Source organism: Schistocerca gregaria, chromosome 5 (genome assembly GCF_023897955.1).
Source record: "Schistocerca gregaria isolate iqSchGreg1 chromosome 5, iqSchGreg1.2, whole genome shotgun sequence".
NCBI classification, from domain to species: Eukaryota; Metazoa; Arthropoda; class Insecta; order Orthoptera; family Acrididae; genus Schistocerca; species Schistocerca gregaria.
Genome location: NC_064924.1, coordinates 71,527,659 through 71,546,932, shown reverse-complemented (window position 1 = coordinate 71,546,932; position 19,274 = coordinate 71,527,659). Strand labels below are relative to the sequence as shown.

The 19,274-nt window shown below is 44.4% G+C and overlaps 1 protein-coding gene across 1 annotated transcript in view; it reads left to right on the top strand.

Annotated features, from left to right (window-relative positions):
• The window catches only part of LOC126273228 (uncharacterized), an 82,672-nt gene extending 67,939 nt beyond the window's left edge, over positions 1-14,733 (top strand). The window contains exons 4-6 of the mRNA XM_049976772.1: positions 8,089-8,121; positions 8,949-9,231; positions 14,638-14,733. Coding sequence (XP_049832729.1) covers positions 8,089-8,121; positions 8,949-9,231; positions 14,638-14,733 — 412 coding nt within the window. The remainder of the gene's footprint in view (positions 1-8,088; positions 8,122-8,948; positions 9,232-14,637) is intronic.
• Positions 14,734-19,274: the final 4,541 nt, after the last annotated feature.

Sequence of the window (19,274 nt, the reverse complement as noted above, 5' to 3'; positions counted from 1 at the left end):
CAGAACTTCATACCGGACACGGAAGACATGGCGGCGCCACAGAAATCGACTAGACAGCTGTTTCAGCCTGCGGGCCATCATCGTGGGAAGCGGGAAGACCTGCGCGACGTAGTATATTTTACTGAAGACATAGGTCTCTAAAACCCGTGCCTTGTGAAGGAGGCTAAGGGAACGGCGGTCATGTTCAAGGATCGCCCCGTGAACACGACTCGTAACCTCACGCCAATTTAGTGCCGCCATTTTGATCGGATTACGATCCACTATGATCCCCAAGGTCTTATGGCGATCGACAACATGTCGCCCAAGGAATGACGACATGATCAAAGCCTCTCAACGGCAGGAACGTGCATTTGCGATCATTAATGCGAGCACCAGCAAGACCACAAAATGAATCAAAGGTATCCTTAAGCCGCGGTATGTCCTCGGCATGTCGTACTAAAACCATGACGTCATCGGCGTATGCACGGACTGCAAAAATTTCCCCCAATATATTCCAGCCACGTAATTGCATGGTGAGATGGCGAAGTAAGGGCTCTAAGGATAGAACAAAAAGTGACATGGATAAGGGGCTTCCCTGGGGTAACCCCCGTCTGATCGATATCCGGGGGGGGGGGGGGGGGGGGGGGGGGGGGTAGGGTGACCGTTCACAATCACCGAGACACTGATACCGGTAAAAAGAGTAGTTAAGACTTGTCGAGCATCATTATTAAAGCCGACAGCGGTGAGCACTCTCGATAAAAAATCATGGCTGACGCGATCGAACGCTTTTTGGAAATCAAGAAAAAGCAAAGCCCCTGGGATATTAGCGGGAGCCGCCACCGAGATTACATCGCGACATTCGAGAACGGAAGTCAGTATCGTGCGTCCAGGCACACAGCTTTGGTGGGCGGCAATAATGGTATCGAGCAGCTTAGAGAGACGGATATTAATTGCTCGAGCGACAAGTTTATAATCAAAGTTAAGGAGAGTAATAGGACGGAGGGAATCAATTGCAGGTCGACCTGTGGATTTCGGGAGGAGGACCATTCTGCCTTCCTGAAAAGGAGCAGGAAGTGAGACTCCCCGCATCACTTCATTTACCATTGACGTTAAGGTGTCACCAATGAGCGGCCAAAATTGAACATAGAACTCCTTAGGAATACCATCTAATCCAGGCGACTTGTGGGACTGCGATCCTGCAACAACATCATATATGTCATCCTTCTGAAAGGGACGCAGAAAGGCGTCGTTTAATTGAGGAGTGACGACGCGAGGCAGCAAGGAGGTAAAGTCGTCAAGAGAGGTTTCCGCCGGGACATGAGTATCGTACAGATCAGTAAAATAGGTGTAAACGAAGTCAGAAATGTCACGGTGAGAGGTGAACACGCGGCCGTCAGCGGTTGTGAGGGAGGCAAGGCACCCACGTTTCCGGCGCGACCGTAAACGGACTAGATGGTAGAGTGACGTCAGTTCCTCTTGTAGAAGGGAACGTGGTTGAGACCTCGTCCGCAGGCCCTCCATTTGAATGCGTTTCAGCTGCAGCAATTTGGCTTTGATGCGCTGTATATCAGTAACCCGTAGGGGATCATGCGTAGCACTATCGTACAGTTGACGTAAGACAGAATAGTAAAATTCTTGCGTTCGTCGATCTTCTGCCACCTTCGCAGCCCCAAAACGCATGAGAGCCCTACGGATGTGTGGTTTTGCATACAGTGTCCACCATGCCACGATAGACGGGTACTGTTCATAGTACGAGAACAACGAGTCCAAATGTCCTCCAGGACGATGCCAAGGGAGGTATCTTGCAAATACGCGATATTGAGCATCCAAGGAGGACGAAACAATTTTACCGGTTGTCGCTCGTAATTAAACGTAACGGCTACAGCGCAATGATCAGTAAAACAGGCTGGTATCACATCAACAGCCAGAAGTTGCCCACACAAGGAATCGGAAAGGTAAAAGCGATCGAGGCGACTGCTAGACGTGGGAGTAAAGTAGGTATGTCGCACAAGTGTAGGATAGCGAGAAACCCACACGTCACGCAGGTGCAAGGAGCGCACAAGGTCGTCGAGTTCTTTACTGAAATTAAAATTAGGAGACTGATCTACTGGCCGTAGAACACAATTGAAGTCCCCACCTAAAATTATCTTTGTCGGGGATTTACGAAGCAGGTAAATGACTTCTTCTTTATAGAAACTCGAACGTGTGGTAGTACAACCCGAACCAGAAGGGGCATAAAGAAGGAGTAAACTGAGATCATAAAACGTGCACCCGATCCCCCTTCCACTGTCGAGTACTTCGAAATTCATCAACGGAATGCCTTCTCTATAAAACAAGGCAGTGCCCGTAGAAAGTTCGGAAGCGACATTAAAAAACGTCGAGAACCCAGGAATGGAAAACTGGTCGAATAGGACTTCCTGTAAAAAAACAACATCTGCCCCAGACTGATAGATAAACTGTCGCAAAGCGGCGAGCCGAAGCTCAGAACATATTCTGTTAACATGCAGAGTAAGAAATGTATATGCTTGCATGGAACTTCAACCCAGAAAGAAGAACAAAGATCGGTAGGGAGCCGTCAGCTGACGGAGCAACATACAAGTAATCATACCAGAAACAAGCGCTGAACCACAGAGAAAAAAACTACGAAACAGAACCCTCATCTTCCCACTGCTTTTTCTTCGGCCGTGACGCGGCTCTCTGTGGCTGTTTACGGATTCGACTGCGGCTCCGCGGTGCCGACGCTGCAGCGTTCGGCTGCGTGGGAGCATCATGTAGACATTCCGTGTCAGATTGCGGGAGAGAGGCCTCTACATCCCACTCGTCCGCAGACATGGGTTCACGGTGGGACAGTTGGTGAATAACAACGGGATCCACTGGCTCTGGAGAATCAATCAGTTGTTTGATGGGAGGAGGCTGTGACCCAGAGGGGGCGACAAAAATTCCAGAAGGGGGTTGCGAAACAGAGTCAATAGGAGAAATGTCAGAGAGAACCGGAGAAGACACGTGGCAACCAGAAGCAGGTTCCGTCACGGGCGTCGCCGAAGAGGCTGCCGCGGCAGCAGGAACAACGGCAGATAAGGTGTCAGGGAGCTTCTGCAAAGGCGTGACAGCACCTGTGGCGTCCTCATCCACGATTTCCGACTGAGAAAGAGAGTCCTTTACCGGAGGCCCATCGGAAGGGCGAGCCAATAAGGAAGATTCATCAGCCGCATCATCCTGTGTTCGCCGACGCTTGTTGTGAGAAATCAGCGCGGGCACATCGGAATTAAGGGCAGCAACATCCCTACTCAAGGACAACGGGGGAAAATCACGGCCGTTGTCGGGCAACGGATCACTGCGTCCCTCAGTAACAGTGAGCGATTCAGTCCGAGATCCTTGCGGGAGAAGATCAGCTAAAGTCAATTTTTTACGCTGTTCGTATGTAGGTTTTAATACCACCACACGCCGCGGACAATTAGTACGGAAATGACCAGTTTCATTACAATAATAACATGTTCCTTCCTGGCCACTGTACGTGATATGGACCCTGTAACCACATACCTGTAGGTGAGAAGGAATAGGTTTCTTGACCACCATTTCCACCGACCGAATACCACTATATACCTGTAAGCGGTGCTGAGCAGACCAGCGTTCCTTTCGAATATGGCGTACGTCCCCATAAGGAAGCAAAACGGATTTCAGAAAACAGTCGTCAACCTCGGGCGGAAGGTTAAATACCCGAACATTCGTATATATCACTTCTGCATTTGCCAAGAGAACCATACTAGTGGAACCATCACGGTGCGTAAAGGGTACCTGAGAACCATGACGAGAAAGTAGCCTATCAACCTGGAGCGGGTCAAGAAACTTAACAAAAAACACATATAATTCGCTGTCGAAATATGCGGTATGCACCTGATCAGTAGTGACCTTAACTGTATCGACTAACCAGTCATGTATCTCCAAAGAACCGGGCTGGACGTGACGCGTGGATTTGTCAAAGGTAAAACTGACTGTACCTGTACGCGGAACTTTCGTGGGAACCATGGTGGACATCACGGCGAGAGACGACGCCGCGACAAGAAGGGCCGCACGAACACCAAACACCAGCCGACAACCAGCGATGCGACGCGCACGAAGACCAACACGGCACTAAACTGACAGGAGGAAAACACGCTGCGCTACGGTAGAGGCGGAACTAAGAGCACAACCTAGTCGCCCGACGCGCGAAGCCAAACCACATCTGAGCTACCGAAGCACGACTCACGGCCGGTACTCACAGCTGTACTTCTGCCAGTATCCGTCTCCTATCTTCCAAACTTTACAGAAGCTCTCCTGCGAACCTTGCAGAACTAGCACTCCTGAAAGAAAGGATATTGCGGAGACATGGCTTAGCCACAGCCTGGGGTATGTTTCCAGAATGAGATTTTCACTCTGCAGCGGAGTGTGCGCTGATATCCTTTCTTTCAGGAGTGCTAGTTCTGCAAGGTTCGCAGGAGAGTTCCTGTAAAGTTTGGAAGGTAGGAGACGGATACTGGCAGAGGTAACGCTGTGAGTACCGGGCGTGAGTCGTGCTCAATTGGTAGAGCACTTGCCCGCGAAAGGCAAAGGTCCCAAGGTCGAGTCTCGTTCGGGAACACAGTTTTACTCTGCCAGGAAGTTTCATATCAGCGCACCTCCGCTGCAGAGTGAAAATCTCATTCTAGGGACAATAGATGCTGTGTAGGAATTCGCGTCCGTTAAAAATGTTTACATTATGTAATTTAAAGTTGATATTTGTTAACTGATATTGTCTAAAATCGAGATATATCACTATGTTTATGCATAGTCAGGAATGACTGTTAAGTTCCGTCAGTCACGAAATCTTATTTTGCATGACCTGGGTTGGAATCCATATGCAGAACGAGTCGGTTCGTCGTGTCATTTGAAGTTCATACATATTCTCAACTAGCTGCTCGTGAATAACGTTAACTTTTAATGACATTTTGTGTTAAATAACAAGTATAGTATGTTAGTTTGAAGAGGAAATCATGAATACGTCGAACTTAGTACGTGCATTACCTATTTGACGTAATAATGAGAGTGCTAACATTTTAGGTACGTCAGTTATTGCAATAAATGCGAGTTTACAAGCCTTAAGGACAGTCTTATCTGTGATGAGGTGTTCCCTGATATTTTTAGTATCGTGGTATTACTTTACATCCTGAGTTATTGCGATACAGGGCAGTGTTTTCTAATGGTGACTTGTTGGAAGCATTTTCAATCGTCAAACGACTGCATCAAGGAGCGATTAGAGGACCTGCTCAAGATCCGTGTGAGAGGCTGCAATATACCAACTGAGGAGAGTGTAAGGTTTTATCAGAACGTCTAATGTATAAAAATTATTTTGAAGAAAATATTTAAGCTTTTCGATAATAAAGCCTGGAATAACGATCACATGTAAATTTTTAACCAACACATTTATTTCCACACCATCTTCGGCTTCAGAGGTGCCGCGAGCCGGGACCGTTAGGAAAGCATTCAGTTCCCTTTTGTGTACGGTAAATACAGAGTACCTAGTAACGACATTAAGCGTGTTTCTTAAAGTACTGATATGTGCCGGTTATATGTGCCTGTATACTTACTCGATTTATCTGAGGATGACACTTCAGTGACTGAATTGATGATTAAACAGTCTCTTTGTGTGAAAGAGCCGGCCGCAGTGGCCAGCGGTTCTAGGCGCTTAAGTCCGGAACCTCGCCACCGCTACGGTTGCTGGTTGGAATCCTGCCTTGGGCATGAATGTGTGTGATATCCTTAGGTTAGTTAGGTTTAAGTAGATCTAAGTCCTAGGGGAATAATGACCTAAGAAGTTGTCCAATATTGCTCAGAACCATATTGTCTGAAAGAACAAAACGGTTCGTAGTCAAGTTGTTATTAACTGTGCAGTTCTGGTCTTCACAGGGAACTACTGCACCATAACAACACCAACGGGTCAGCTAGGCCCCTCACAGTTTCGCCTGTTTGTTGACTGAGAACCGAGGAGGCACCTACATCTTGAATGCTTAGCAAGCGACGTTGGACTGTTACTCGTCATAGTGAGTGCAGAAACTCAGGTGTCGAGGTTTTAGTTTTATTTACACTTTACAACGGCATTATACAATCGTCGTCCAGTTGTCTATGCATTTTACGTATATGGTAGTGCCTTGAACTGTTTAGTAAGCGAGACAGAGAACTCACACACCGTGGTGTAAGATCTTGGCATAATATCAATCTATACTGATGAGACATCTGATCATGCTTGCAGCAAATGAAACTGTAAACGTAGGTTTAGCTAGCATTCTGAAGCTATTGTCGTAGTACCAGATCTTTTGTATCAGCGTGGAGGACAGTCTACACCAACTACCATAGCTGGTAATACGTCTCATCTCGCCACTTCCACGCGGACAAAAACGCTCAAAACCCTTTCATTTCGTGCGACTTATATTACGGATGTACGCAGGCTGGGAAAATGTGCAAACTCCTGGCGGAAACCAGCATTTGTGTTCGGGAAGTGTAAGCGACGAAGAAGGCCTCATTATGCGTCTAAACTGCTGACGACGCCGGCTTTATAGTGACTGGTTCTAGAAGTACTGTAGATTTACTAGCAGATGAGGAATCGACCTCAAAGTATAAGCGATATTTCTCTACAATATAGAGGTCCACAATTATATTTGATCAAAGGACACACTGCTATCACACAGCATGAAATAACAGGCCAAGTGGTACAGTGGAGTGTGACAGGACGTGACCGTTATTGTACTTTGATAAGACTGACGTTGTCTCTGCCTTGAAGTAGCACCCTTTACTGGAATGGAAACAAATTCGATAGTCGCTGCAATGGCAAAGAAACAACTCTATAGAATAATCTAAAAACATAATCTCTCAAGCTAGATTATTTAAACATCAAACATCTAATGTAGTTTCCATCAGGCTGGAAACAGTTGTTACGCGTCAGAGCTGTAGAACTTAAAAAGTATGGCATTTTCGTATTGTGTGTCACAGACGAACTTTCCGGCCTCGACCACTTGATAAGCGGAAAATGCTTGATACATTTTTAGTCACTGCAGGAATTTGTCTACACACGTCTATTACGATAATGCTCTGCCAGGAAGGTACAGCGGAACACGTCATCCTACCTACATTTTTGGAACGCGCTGGGTGGATACCAAAAGACGACCGAAAGAGGAACCTCGGAATATCTGCGTAGTTTCTATCAAAACCAACGTTTATATATCAAGTGTTGGCATTTTCACCTTAAATTTATGTCGCGCTTAGGGATATATGAAGAACAATCCAGAATGATATTTTCACTCTGCAGCGGAGTGTGCGCTGATATGGAACTTCCTGGCAGATTAAAACTGTGCATCCGACCGAGACTCGAACTCGGGACTTTTGCCTTTCGCGAGGAAGTGCTCTACCACTTTAGAGCACTTGCGCGCGAAAGGCAAAGGTCCCGAGTTCGAGTCTCGGTCGGGCACATAGTTTTATTCTAACAGAAAGTTTCATGAAGAATATTCTTTAAACTATTGAAAAAAATGCATGTAACCTATGTCAGTCAATGCAACAACCATTAAATATATTTTCTTATCACGCAGCTGCCAAATAAATATGTGAATAAAAACAGTGATTCGTTGAGCAGTTTTTCCGTGCGACACTCGTGAGTGGTGAGACTCCCTTGTCTCCTGTATCGACAATGGAGCTACAGCCGGGGTAACCGAGGAATCACTAATTTGGTGCTAAGCAGTCAGACAACATGCTTGTTCCCGTGCTTATCACTGCGCTCGACAGCGTCGCATTCGCGATTCTGTGCTGGTAAGTCGCCGCCAGCTCTCGCATCCTCGCACACTCGTCACTCTAAACGCTGTATGCCGGAATCGCTGCGTCAGTTTCATGTTTTGGCTGTAGTCGAGCTGTCGTGTTGCTGGCGATGCATACAGACACCAATTGCTCCCGCGTCTCGAAGTACTTACAAAGTTTCACTCCGAAATACATGTTTCGAAAAACCTTTCGCTCCTTTGTCCTCTTAGTATTGCTTAATGTTAGTAAACCTAACTACTTACCCTTTGTAAAGCGTAATTAAAATGCAAGTTCTTCTCTTTTCTATTTCAGGCTTGTATGGCAGCTCATACTCTCTACTGAAATGTAAGTACCAAGACTTTCTGAATAATAGCATATAAGTTTTTAGTTATATATGTTACGTATAATGGTTTACGATATCCCGTCAGTGCTTGCAAAGAGGGCAGGTACAGATAAGGTCGCCAACCACAGTGCTCAGGGTGGACACAGCGCAGAGGTAGAGGGAGGGTGGGGCTGGTCGTCTCACTGGTGACGTGACTGACGTAGAAGCAGTCCGTAACTGACTCTGACATTGCAGTGTGACACGCGACAATATCTGTCTTCTTGGTGATGATAGCAAATTAAAACACGACCGATTTCAGTCCCCTTAGCATACGTCATGTAATGATCAATGTGGGGAGCACGGTCGTATAGGGTACCAACATGCAGTTCACGAGATACGCCAGTTGTGTCACTATACGCATGCAGCTAATCACTTTAGTAGTAGTTAACTACCAGCATGAGAGACCGACGTACATCCTTAAATTGTGTTGAAGCATCGTTTTAACATATGTTCAATGTCGCTTGTGGCACAGTAAGTAGTACATGACAAATTCACACTTCCGATATGTTGCAGTATTCTTGTATTTGGCACCATTTACTTGTAGTCTGCAGACGCTTAACGTGAGGTCATCAGATAATGTATTTTAGAAATAAGTTATTTTGGTGCTGATAATGCTTTTGATAAGTTGGTTTGTTATACGTACTCTTTAAAAGACGTGCCATGACACAGTCACAAATTTTTATAAGTTTGAAAAATCTCTTCACGCTAGAATGACACTGTTTCAGGGTAATGTATTTTAGGATAGCTGTCCACGCAATATCTTCCAAAAATTTAGTCTTCATTTTTTCAGATGGCGATTGGAAATGGACTTGCTGGAGTTGGGTTTCGAGGAATATGTACTGGGCATCGAGGCTGACCTGGCAGAAGAGCTGGACCTCTTCGAGGTTTTCCCGGACGAGATGGATTATTCAGATACAGATCTATGGTGCATTGACGAACTGATGCCAGAGGAAGATTGGTTAGCCGATGTGAGGGAGATGGTTGAGGACAAAGACGCTTCTCCTGTGCGAGAAGTCGTCGTCATACGAATACATTTCATTGGTGTAAAGGAATTTGTAATTCCAAAACGTAAAGTAATGACTTTCATTGAGTCTTTACTAGGTCAAGAAATAAATAACGTTTCTTAATTTTAGATACTGTTTTTATTAGTTCCATGTTCGAATGGTTAGTGGTAAAGAGTAGTAATGTACATATTCTGTGTACAGCTTCCAGAAAATACTAGAAGTCGTTTCGTCATTTTATCATCTCTATGCAGTCGCCATGTTCGTCTATGGAAATTGAAGAAAGGGTGTAAAAATTATAACATAAAGAAAAAAAGAGCAAACATTTCATTGAGAAATTGAGCACTTTTAATTTCAATTTTTAGCAAAATGATGGCATAATATTTTGGCAGTATTGACTACTAAATGTTGATGTGAGGTTCCATAAAATACAGGGAGCGAAACGTTGTGTACAGCTTGGACAGAAATCAGACTTTACTTGTAAAAGTGAGAGAACACGAAATACAGGCATCGGCTGAAAGAAGTCTGGCACATGTTTGTAATCGATCCCTGCCCATGTTATTCACCTACTTATGGGGGAAGAAATACAGCAAACCAAAGATAATTTGGAATCTGAATTAAAGATGGGGAGAAGAAAGAGAACCTTTAAGGCTTGCGATAATATTGTCACTCTGTTAGAGAGGGCGGTGAACATTAGGAACATCACTGCAACGAAATGCATAGTGGGTAGAAAATAGGTTACAAGGTGAAGGTAACTAAAAGTGAACATGGGTACTAAGATGTTAACTGAGACAGTAAATGTATTAGACTAGGTTACTGTTTTTTTCTGAAATAGACATCACGACAACAAAATAAATAAACGATGCACGACGAAGAATTATGCAAATTTGAAGGAAATCTGTAGATGTGATGTGCAGGCAGACAACTGATTACAGTTTCAGAAAACTGCGAGGTTTATTCTAGAGAAACAGCCTCTGTAATTGGGCAAGACAACAACGCGTTGGTCCACCTCTGGCGCTTATGCAAAGAAGCACTTATTTGTAGCCCATAATGATGCAAACGTTCTCAGCAGGGGAGAGATCCAGCGACACTAATCGCCATCAGAGCTTTTGGCAAGCAGCACGAAGGCATACAATAGAAACTGTTGCCGAGTGCGGACAGGCATTATTTTGCTGAAATGTAATCCCAGGATGACTGACCATTGAGGGCAACAAAACGGGGGATAGCATTACGCTGACTTACAGCTGTGGTGTAAGGATGGCGAGAGTGACAACCAAAGGAGTCCTGCTATGAAATAAAATAGCAAGACTACTGGTTGGCGGGCGACTTGTACGACGGTACGTCAACGTTCGTATGAGCTCTAGACGAGTCTTCGCTGGTCATTGGGGCCTCTTTACAAGGAGTACTCCTCCTGAAGACAGTTCTACTCCAGTCAGTGAGATTCCAGGCAGAGTGGCCCGACACCACTGATAACGCAACCTTTTGGTGTACAGAGGCCAATGGAGGTCGGCGCAAGGGGTGTCGTGAACTCAACCCCCTTTCTGTGAGCCGCTTAGTAACGGCCCTTATGATCACCGAAGTATCAGTTGGACATCGGCAAAGCAACTCAGAGGCAGCGATGAAGTGGCAGTTTTCCCGTATTACCATTTCACGAGTGTACCGTGAATATCAGAAACCCGGTAAAACATCAAACCTCCGACATGGCTGAAGCAGGAAGAAGATCCTGCAAGAATGGGACCAAAGACGACTGAAGTGAATCGTTAAATGTGACAGAATTGCAACCCTTCCTCAAACTGCTCCAGATTTCAGTGCTGGGTGATCAACATATGTCAGCGTGGGACCTATTCCACGAAACAGCATCGATATGGACAACTGGTCTACCCTTGATGACTTCACGACACGATGCTTTACGCGTCGCCTGGGCCCGTCAACATCGACTTTGGATGTTGATGAATGGAAACATGTTACCTGATTCTGTATCGAGCGGATGGACAGGTACTAGTATGGAGACAACCTCATGAACCACTGTACCCTGAATGTCAGCAGGGGACTGTTCAAGCTGTCGGAGGCTCTGTATCCGTGTGGGGCGTGTGCAGTTGGAGTGATATGGGTCCCCTGGCACTTCTAGGCACTACTCTAATTGGTGACAGGTACGTAAACATTCTGTCTGATCACCTGCATCCTTTCACGTCCATTGTGCATTCCGACGGACTTTGTCAATTCCAGCATGACAAAGCGACACTCTACACGTCCATAATACTACAGTGTGGCTCCAGGGACACTCATCTCAGTTTAAACACTTCCACTGGCCACCAAACTCCCGAGACATTAACATTATTGAGCATGTCTGGCTTGCAACGTGCTGTTCAGAAGAGATCTCCACCTCCTCGTCCTTTTACGGATCTATGGACCGTCCAGCAGGATTCCTGGTGTCAGTTCCCTCCACTACCAATTCAGACCGTATTCGACCCTATTCCACGTCATGCTGCAGCACTTCTGCACACTCGCGGAGGCCCTACATGATATTACGCAGGTGTAGCCGTTTGTTTAGCTCTCCAGTGTAGGTAAGTCGAGTAACCGATGAATATATGCTGCAGCGATTCGGGAATTGAAGAGCTCTAAGCCACAACGTGACTAAAAGAAGCTATGTACGAAGGGCGAGCGTCAAAAAAGGATGAGAAGCGCGCTATATGACAGAGGGAACAGAGACTTTACAGTCCGAACACGACCATATAGACAGTAGAATAGCCCTAAAGAGCTCGATAACGCAGAGCTACCATCAGTCTATTACCAATCTATGGTACCAGAAAAGACAGCACAGAGAGATGAGGCTGCCAAGACGACGCTGACGGCAAACTTGTCGAAAATAGACTGGGCTGACTGTGAAGGTGATCCGCTGACGGTAGCAACAGGCAATTCGCCATGGTCGGCGCACCTTGAAGTTAGAACTATAACCAACGCTGACAGACACGACAGAGAAACACTATGTGTGAATTCAAATTCAAATGACATAAGGTTCCATGTGCGATAGATATGTAGACATAGGAACGATGACAAGCATATTGGCTTGCATCTCTCGATATCAACATCATTCAGTCGCAAAAAAGGATATCTTTACTTAAAGTTGTGCTATAAAGGGCCGACATAGACATCCTCCTCCTACAAGAAGTGTACATCGACGAATTTCCCATCATGTGCAGGTACAAAGCCATAGTATTGCGTACCTTCAAAACTGGCAGCAACATTACAAAACTTCTTACTGAAGGCATCAGGGTATGAGATATCTTGTACCATTCGCTGTGGTGGCGGTGGTGGGGGGGGGGGGAGGGGAGGATTATCAGCGACGCGACGGTGCTTCACGTACGGCTCATTACATCTATGTATTTCACAGAGAACATTGCCTCGCTGTTACAAGGACAGCACAACTACTTTATCCTAGACGGCGATTTATTTTTTTACTTGCACCGAAAGATGCACACCGTGCCCAGAACTAAGAATGTTGTCACATAATATACATTTTTTGGGCATGCTCATGGCCTACATCCGGCATACACCCACGTAAGGAGTCATTCCGATAGTCGTCTCGATGGAGTGTACACTGGTCAGCCACATTAATATGAATACCTACCTAATGACCGGTGTGTGTGGAGTAGGCTATTTAGGATGAAGACTATTGACGGGATAGCAGTGAATAAATCACTGGGACCACATGGCTCCCCTTTGAAATTTTATAGGATCACCAGCTATACGACAGCAGCCCGATGGACTGATATCTGCCATGAAATAATGTCTCCTGACGTGCCCTTACCGTAAACGTTGTGGAGGGGCTGATTATTGCGATACACAAATCTTCAAGTGGCACCTAGATTCCGGACAAATGATAGCTGATGCTGATGAACTGCGACTTTAAAATATCACAGTCTGTTAGCAGAGCGTTTCCAATGAAAATTGCGCCATGTTATCTCACTCGACCATATGGAGCGCGGCGGACATAGCAGCATCTAGAAGGCGCTGGGTGACTATCACGATATGATCGCCCTAGCAAAGACGTTCCGCCGTTATGGAGCACTATTGTCAATACGTTTTGATCAAGCTTTCAATGGAGTGAGTCTGAGTCTTGATGGACATGTGGTTTCCATGGCATTTATCACTGTTGTGACGTGGTTACTCCACCATGATTTCTCCGTAGTATTTCTCAATGGGTGTACGACGAAATTCCTCATCATATCGAGATACGACAGACAATTGTTTCCCCCGTCTATAATATTATATGCGCTAGCCTTTGATCGGTTACTCTGTGGCTGTTGCTACTGATTGACAGCATTGACTTTGGGGTGATATACATTTAAGTGTAAAGCATATACTAATGGGCTATTGGTGGCAGTGTGGACTGATAACGACATGCATGTGGCTTTAGATTGGATCCAAAAATATGTAACAGCCACTAGCAGCCATATAAATGTGGACAAGTTGGTTGGTGATGTGTATCGGTGTCAGGCTATTGGAAGAATATGTAGCACGTTTATGACTCATTGATACCTTGGAATGCCTAGAATTAGTTGTTACCAACGGCACATGATGCACAGCAGCGTATAAATGCAACAGACTGCTACAAGCAGTCCACACAAGTGTCAAAGGAACATCACACAGGCCTTACACATCCTCCAGCAGGTCAGACATGTAAACACATATCTGGTGTTACGGATTCTGCACTTTGCCCAAGTACTTCACATGTTGGCGGTAGTAGCGCAATTCATATTGGCATCCTCTGGTTCCTTTATGAGTGTAGTTCTACTTTTTAAAGTGAGATACAAATCTCAGACCCCTGTCTTAGTATGAGTTGATTGGGTCTTATACATGTTCATGAAAGAGTGGTGGTGATATGCTTCAGGACAATGTCATAACTGTGGAGATATGAGACATGACTGATTAGAAATTTAACAGAAGAATTACCACCAGTGGCTTTCCATCTCATTTAACAGTCACTTCACCCTATACACAGTCTTTTTTATATCAAATACAGCTTTTTTCAGATAGTTCTGCCAGGAAACAGACCTGCGACTCAAGGTGATGGCCTATCAGATACTAACTACAGGACAGCCTAACAACCCCATTCTGAGGAGATATCCACACACCAATTGGCATGTGGTATGCCGATCAGTACAGTGTGTTTCCTTAGACTCAGAGGCACAGACATGTTTAGTGTTGTACCTGTCATACATGGTATACCTGTGACTTGGAGATTCATCTGATTGATTTATCATTATGCCCTATGTGCCATACTCTAGACAATGATGAACACTGAATTACAGCCAGTAGCTAGGCAGAAATGTGGAGCTTAATGACACAGATGATCAATTTCTTTCTGCGAGTGCGACAAGACATTGGACTAGCATTCCCACACAGGACATACTTTCCATGCACTAAAACGAACCATGTAACGTGGCTTCGATGCCAGGTGGTGCTCTATTTTTTCAGAGACGGCACAGAGAACATGCTGAAGTTTTGAAGCTTCTTACAGCGACGGCATCTGAAGATCGTGTGCAGCCTGAAACATCATCAGTAGTTTTCTGACTTCTTATGGAGTGCATTTCGGGACATCTCGCAAGCTTTAATGTCCAGGGTTGGAGAAGTTAAATTATCTTTGCATGGAAGAATGGATGGGATATGAGAATCGATGACTTATGTATATATGGGAGGATATACTCAGGCAAATGAGCAGCAGGTGGACAGGAAATCATGTTATTCATTATGCTGTGTGTTTGTTCCTTTATGATAAGCAACAACAGTATTCAGTTTATTATATGATGTGCATATGAGTGCCAAGGGCCTTGCGAGTTCCCATCAAATCACCAAAGTTAAGCGCTGTCAGAATGGGCAAGCGCTTGGATGGGAGGCCATCAAGTTTGCTGAGCACAGTTGGGGTGCACTCAGCCCTGGTGAGGCAAACTGAGGAGCTACTTGATTGAGAAGTAGCGGCTCCAGTCTCATAAACTGATATACAGCTGGGAGAACGGTGTGGTGACCACATGCTCCCACATATCCATGTCCAGTGATGCCTGTGGGCTGAGGGTGCAGCGGCAGTTGGACTGTACCGTGGGGCTACCATGGCCTGTTCTGGAGGAGTATACTTTTAGTTTTGCACATGAGTATTGCAGCTTTGCATGTTGAGGCCCTAGATAAGGTATAACTGTTTTGTGACCTCTAGATAAGATAAAAACGTCTGCTGTCAGGTTATACATTTCTGCTCTTTGGTTCTCCCACTCCCTCTCCCCTGGGGAACTTTGAGTTGATCAAGGTCACACAGGGGAAGCATAGCGGGAATTGTGAGAGTTATATTCAAGGTCAAGATGTGACTCTATAGTTGTATGAAATATTGTTTAAACAATTTAGACAATCTGTGGATTATTGGTTATTTCAACAATTTAGAGGATTCAAGGCAGTGTATGGAATATATGGAAATTGGTGTCTCTTTGGTGGGGAGGAAGGGTAGTATGCTTTTGAACCCCCTTAAACTATTGTACTATGTCTTGCTTGCATAAAAATTATGCAAATTAACCTATTGTTCTGCACTTAGCCTGCTCTTCTGCTCCATGTCACCCGACCACGCACACCGTCCCCTTAACTCTTGTACTACTAACACCACGTTGATACAAAACATTATGCAAATTAAGTAAATCGATATTCTTCACTTGTATGGGGTAGTTTTTTTAAAAAAATTGTAGCACCCTATTGATCAGTTAAATCGATGGAATATAGTTAAAACAAAAGATCGCTAGTAAAAAAACACATCCCACCACTCGACGTGTGATACCATTGGCAGAGTCTGGGTGCACCAGTAGGCCCCACGAAGTGACGATGCGTCTGTCAGCTGCTAAGCAGTGAACAGGTGTCCGTTGGGGTCTCACAGGCATGAATCAGTGGCATTCCTTTCATACTTGACACCTCAGTATTTCGAATATAATTTCTATAAATATCTTTAAATGTGTATAAATTTACTGAAATCTTGTTAGATTTGTTGAAATTTACTATGTACTTACAGCATTAGTGTCGTGTTACCGCCACAAGAGGCTTTGATATCAGTTCTCGTTGAGCTGTCAGTGTTCAATTAGCGAGATGTTGGTACCAGACAGGGGGAGTCTTTATAGTTGTATTACATGCACTCATTCAGATGTGGAGTGTATCGACAGCTCACAGCATGAAGAATGGAGGAAGCATTAGTGCTTGAACATATGAAGAGAAAGAATATAAGAATACCATCCTGCAATGCTTTGCTTTAAAGATGCATAACACAATGCATGGAAACATCTGAGTCTGCTGGAATTGTCTGTCATTTCTAAAACCTACTTATAAGCTCCCAACACACAAGACACCACTGCCTCCCATCCACCAGACCAAAGAACTAACCTAGTTTGCGACTTCATAGATAGAGGGTGCGGCGATGGATCAGATGATCGTGCGTTCAGTCCATAGGAGAACATCATAATGATGACCTCACGTGTTTTTCGCAGCTGCACATCTGCCACAGCCATCTCATCCCCCCCCCCCCTACCCTCCGTCGATCTGGAGGGGAAAACTGGTGGTAAACGGAACCGGCCTGATTTTTGGGACAATTTATTTAGCGACAGATTTCACCTAGTTTGTTTATTACACTGATGACAAACACTCACTCTGATGTGTTTGGGGTCACAATATAGAGATTACAAACATGGAAACTAGTCACAAACAAAGCATTGCACTGATGTACAAAGACGCAGAGAACTGGTAAAATTTCCAAATAATCCAGTACAACCCTTACAGAAGTGCCAACTACTCCTAGATAAGCGAAATAATACACGCAAACACGCTCCCAATGCTTAAGCATCCGAAAATAATTCAGAGCACAAACACGTAAGAAACGCAACTTATCAGCGACTCGGACACTGATCATACTGGATGGAAAGCCTATGTGCACCCCCCCCCCCCCAAACACATGGAAACTGTACAGACGCGGGAGAGGAATGTTAGGTTACTGTACTTTATTTATTTTGCTCGGGAAATTGTCTCATATATCCGTCCTAAGTACGAAATTAATCACAAAGTTCCGCCCTAATTACACAACTTTAAGCATAGAGCTGCACAAGAATGTCTTAAAATCGCTAACAGCGCAAAAACTGACCATACAGTACAACTGGTGTTATCCTGCTGGGAAACGATTTCACAATACCACTCCAAACGTACCCAGATATATATCCTAATTACGTAATTAATCACAAAGAGCGTACCTAATTACACAAATATAAGCATAGCGCTTCACAAGGATGGCAAGATTTCGCAAAATCTGTTGATACCATACAACTGGTGTTATCCTGCTGGGAAAAAAAATTCTCGCAATACCACTTGAAACCAGGGACAGAAACACTCAAATTCTACTGTAGACCTACAAGCTATGGGGTCAAAGGCTCGGGTTTAAGATACAATCTTTATTCTTTTTGGGGAGAAATATTTTCTACCGTCTATATGCTGGTGTCGGACAGATGAGCTTAAAAAAAGTGTGTTACCTGCAAGCATATAGCTTCTTTTGCTGTTATACATCAAAGTTCACTACACACACCTACTAAATATCACCGTACTGGCTGGATAACCGAAGCCAATACACGCTATCACAGCTGATGGAAAAAAATGCGTCATAGGTATAACTATACTTCGAAATTCTCGCGTAAAAAACTAACACACGTACTGAACGGGTCATAATGCATCACACATGTACTGGGGAAAGTGTAGTCCTAAAATACTGCAGTTGAACATGTGTTCTCCACCATGTACAATCACAGCCCCAACGCCTCTAGATCTGAGAAAAATAAAAACTTTTGTTTCACGTCATGTAGTGCACTCCAGAAGGGACTGGACAAGAGTCACAGCATCCTAGAGAACTGCGAGAGATTATTTAACATCAACTCAACTCCTATAATAAAGCAGCTATCAACAAAAGGAGGGAAAAACACATTCACAATGATAATAAATGTTCTCTTGCCACGAAAGTAGACAAAGTCCAGTTTCACTCAGTTTTATGAGCAAAATCTGTATAGTTTTTCACGTTCGACTGAGAAATGTATCATGTCTGGGAATACACTTACATGGAAACTCGATAGAGAAACCAGAAAAAACTGATATTTTCACTCACGAATACTAATGCCGGTGATGTAACAGATTCAAAATCACCTCTATAATTTACAAAGTCAAATAAGATGTTTCTCATACCTAGAGAAAGAGCAAATGTGCCTTCCACGTGCTAGATGCACACACCACCATGGATCTTCTCTCAGCTCAATAAAAACATGAAATGCGAAGAAGCAGCCAGCAGAACAATTTACATGGGAGGGAATAATGCCTAGCGCCAACACACAACCATATTCAATCTTCTCAAATTTCTACTTGATCACGAAAGCTGTCCTACACATACTAAATATTAGTTCGCTATTCGGCTGTCTCGAAGACTACACGGTTAACTTAACTAATTTCCTGCATTGCAACAGCACTCTCCATTTGGACAGCACCTGCCATTAGCGGGAAACGTGAATCATTCCTTCCAAAAGCCACCCATAGACAGAATCATCCTATGAAATCTGTTACACATATATTTGATAGCTACACTTACAATTCAATGTTACCATTGCGGTTTCAGTTGAGTGACATTCAACAATGAGCAAAGCATCGGAAATACACCCTGTTGACGGCTGTGGCCTTGGAAATAGAAATGTCTATACCATTCTTATGACTTGACGTTCTCTTCCCTTTGTTATCACAGTATTTGACGTCAATTACATACCTTCCTTATGACTGGACATAGTCATCTCCTCTGCACATGTTGGAACACAATCAGTAGCTGATTGCTGACGATACAGAATAAACACTGGATGAAAATTAACAATTTTTGGGCATGTCTCGTAAGTTCTTCTTGCGAGTGGTACCACTGTGTCTTAGAAAGCGAGTCGTAATCGTCTTACAAACCGCCAGATGTTAAAAAAACTCTACCATATTACCATCACAAGCAGTCTTGCTTCTGCAGGTGCATACAAGTATCCATGTTAGAAGAAGCTATTCTGTCTTTATAAATCGAGGTATGACATAACCTC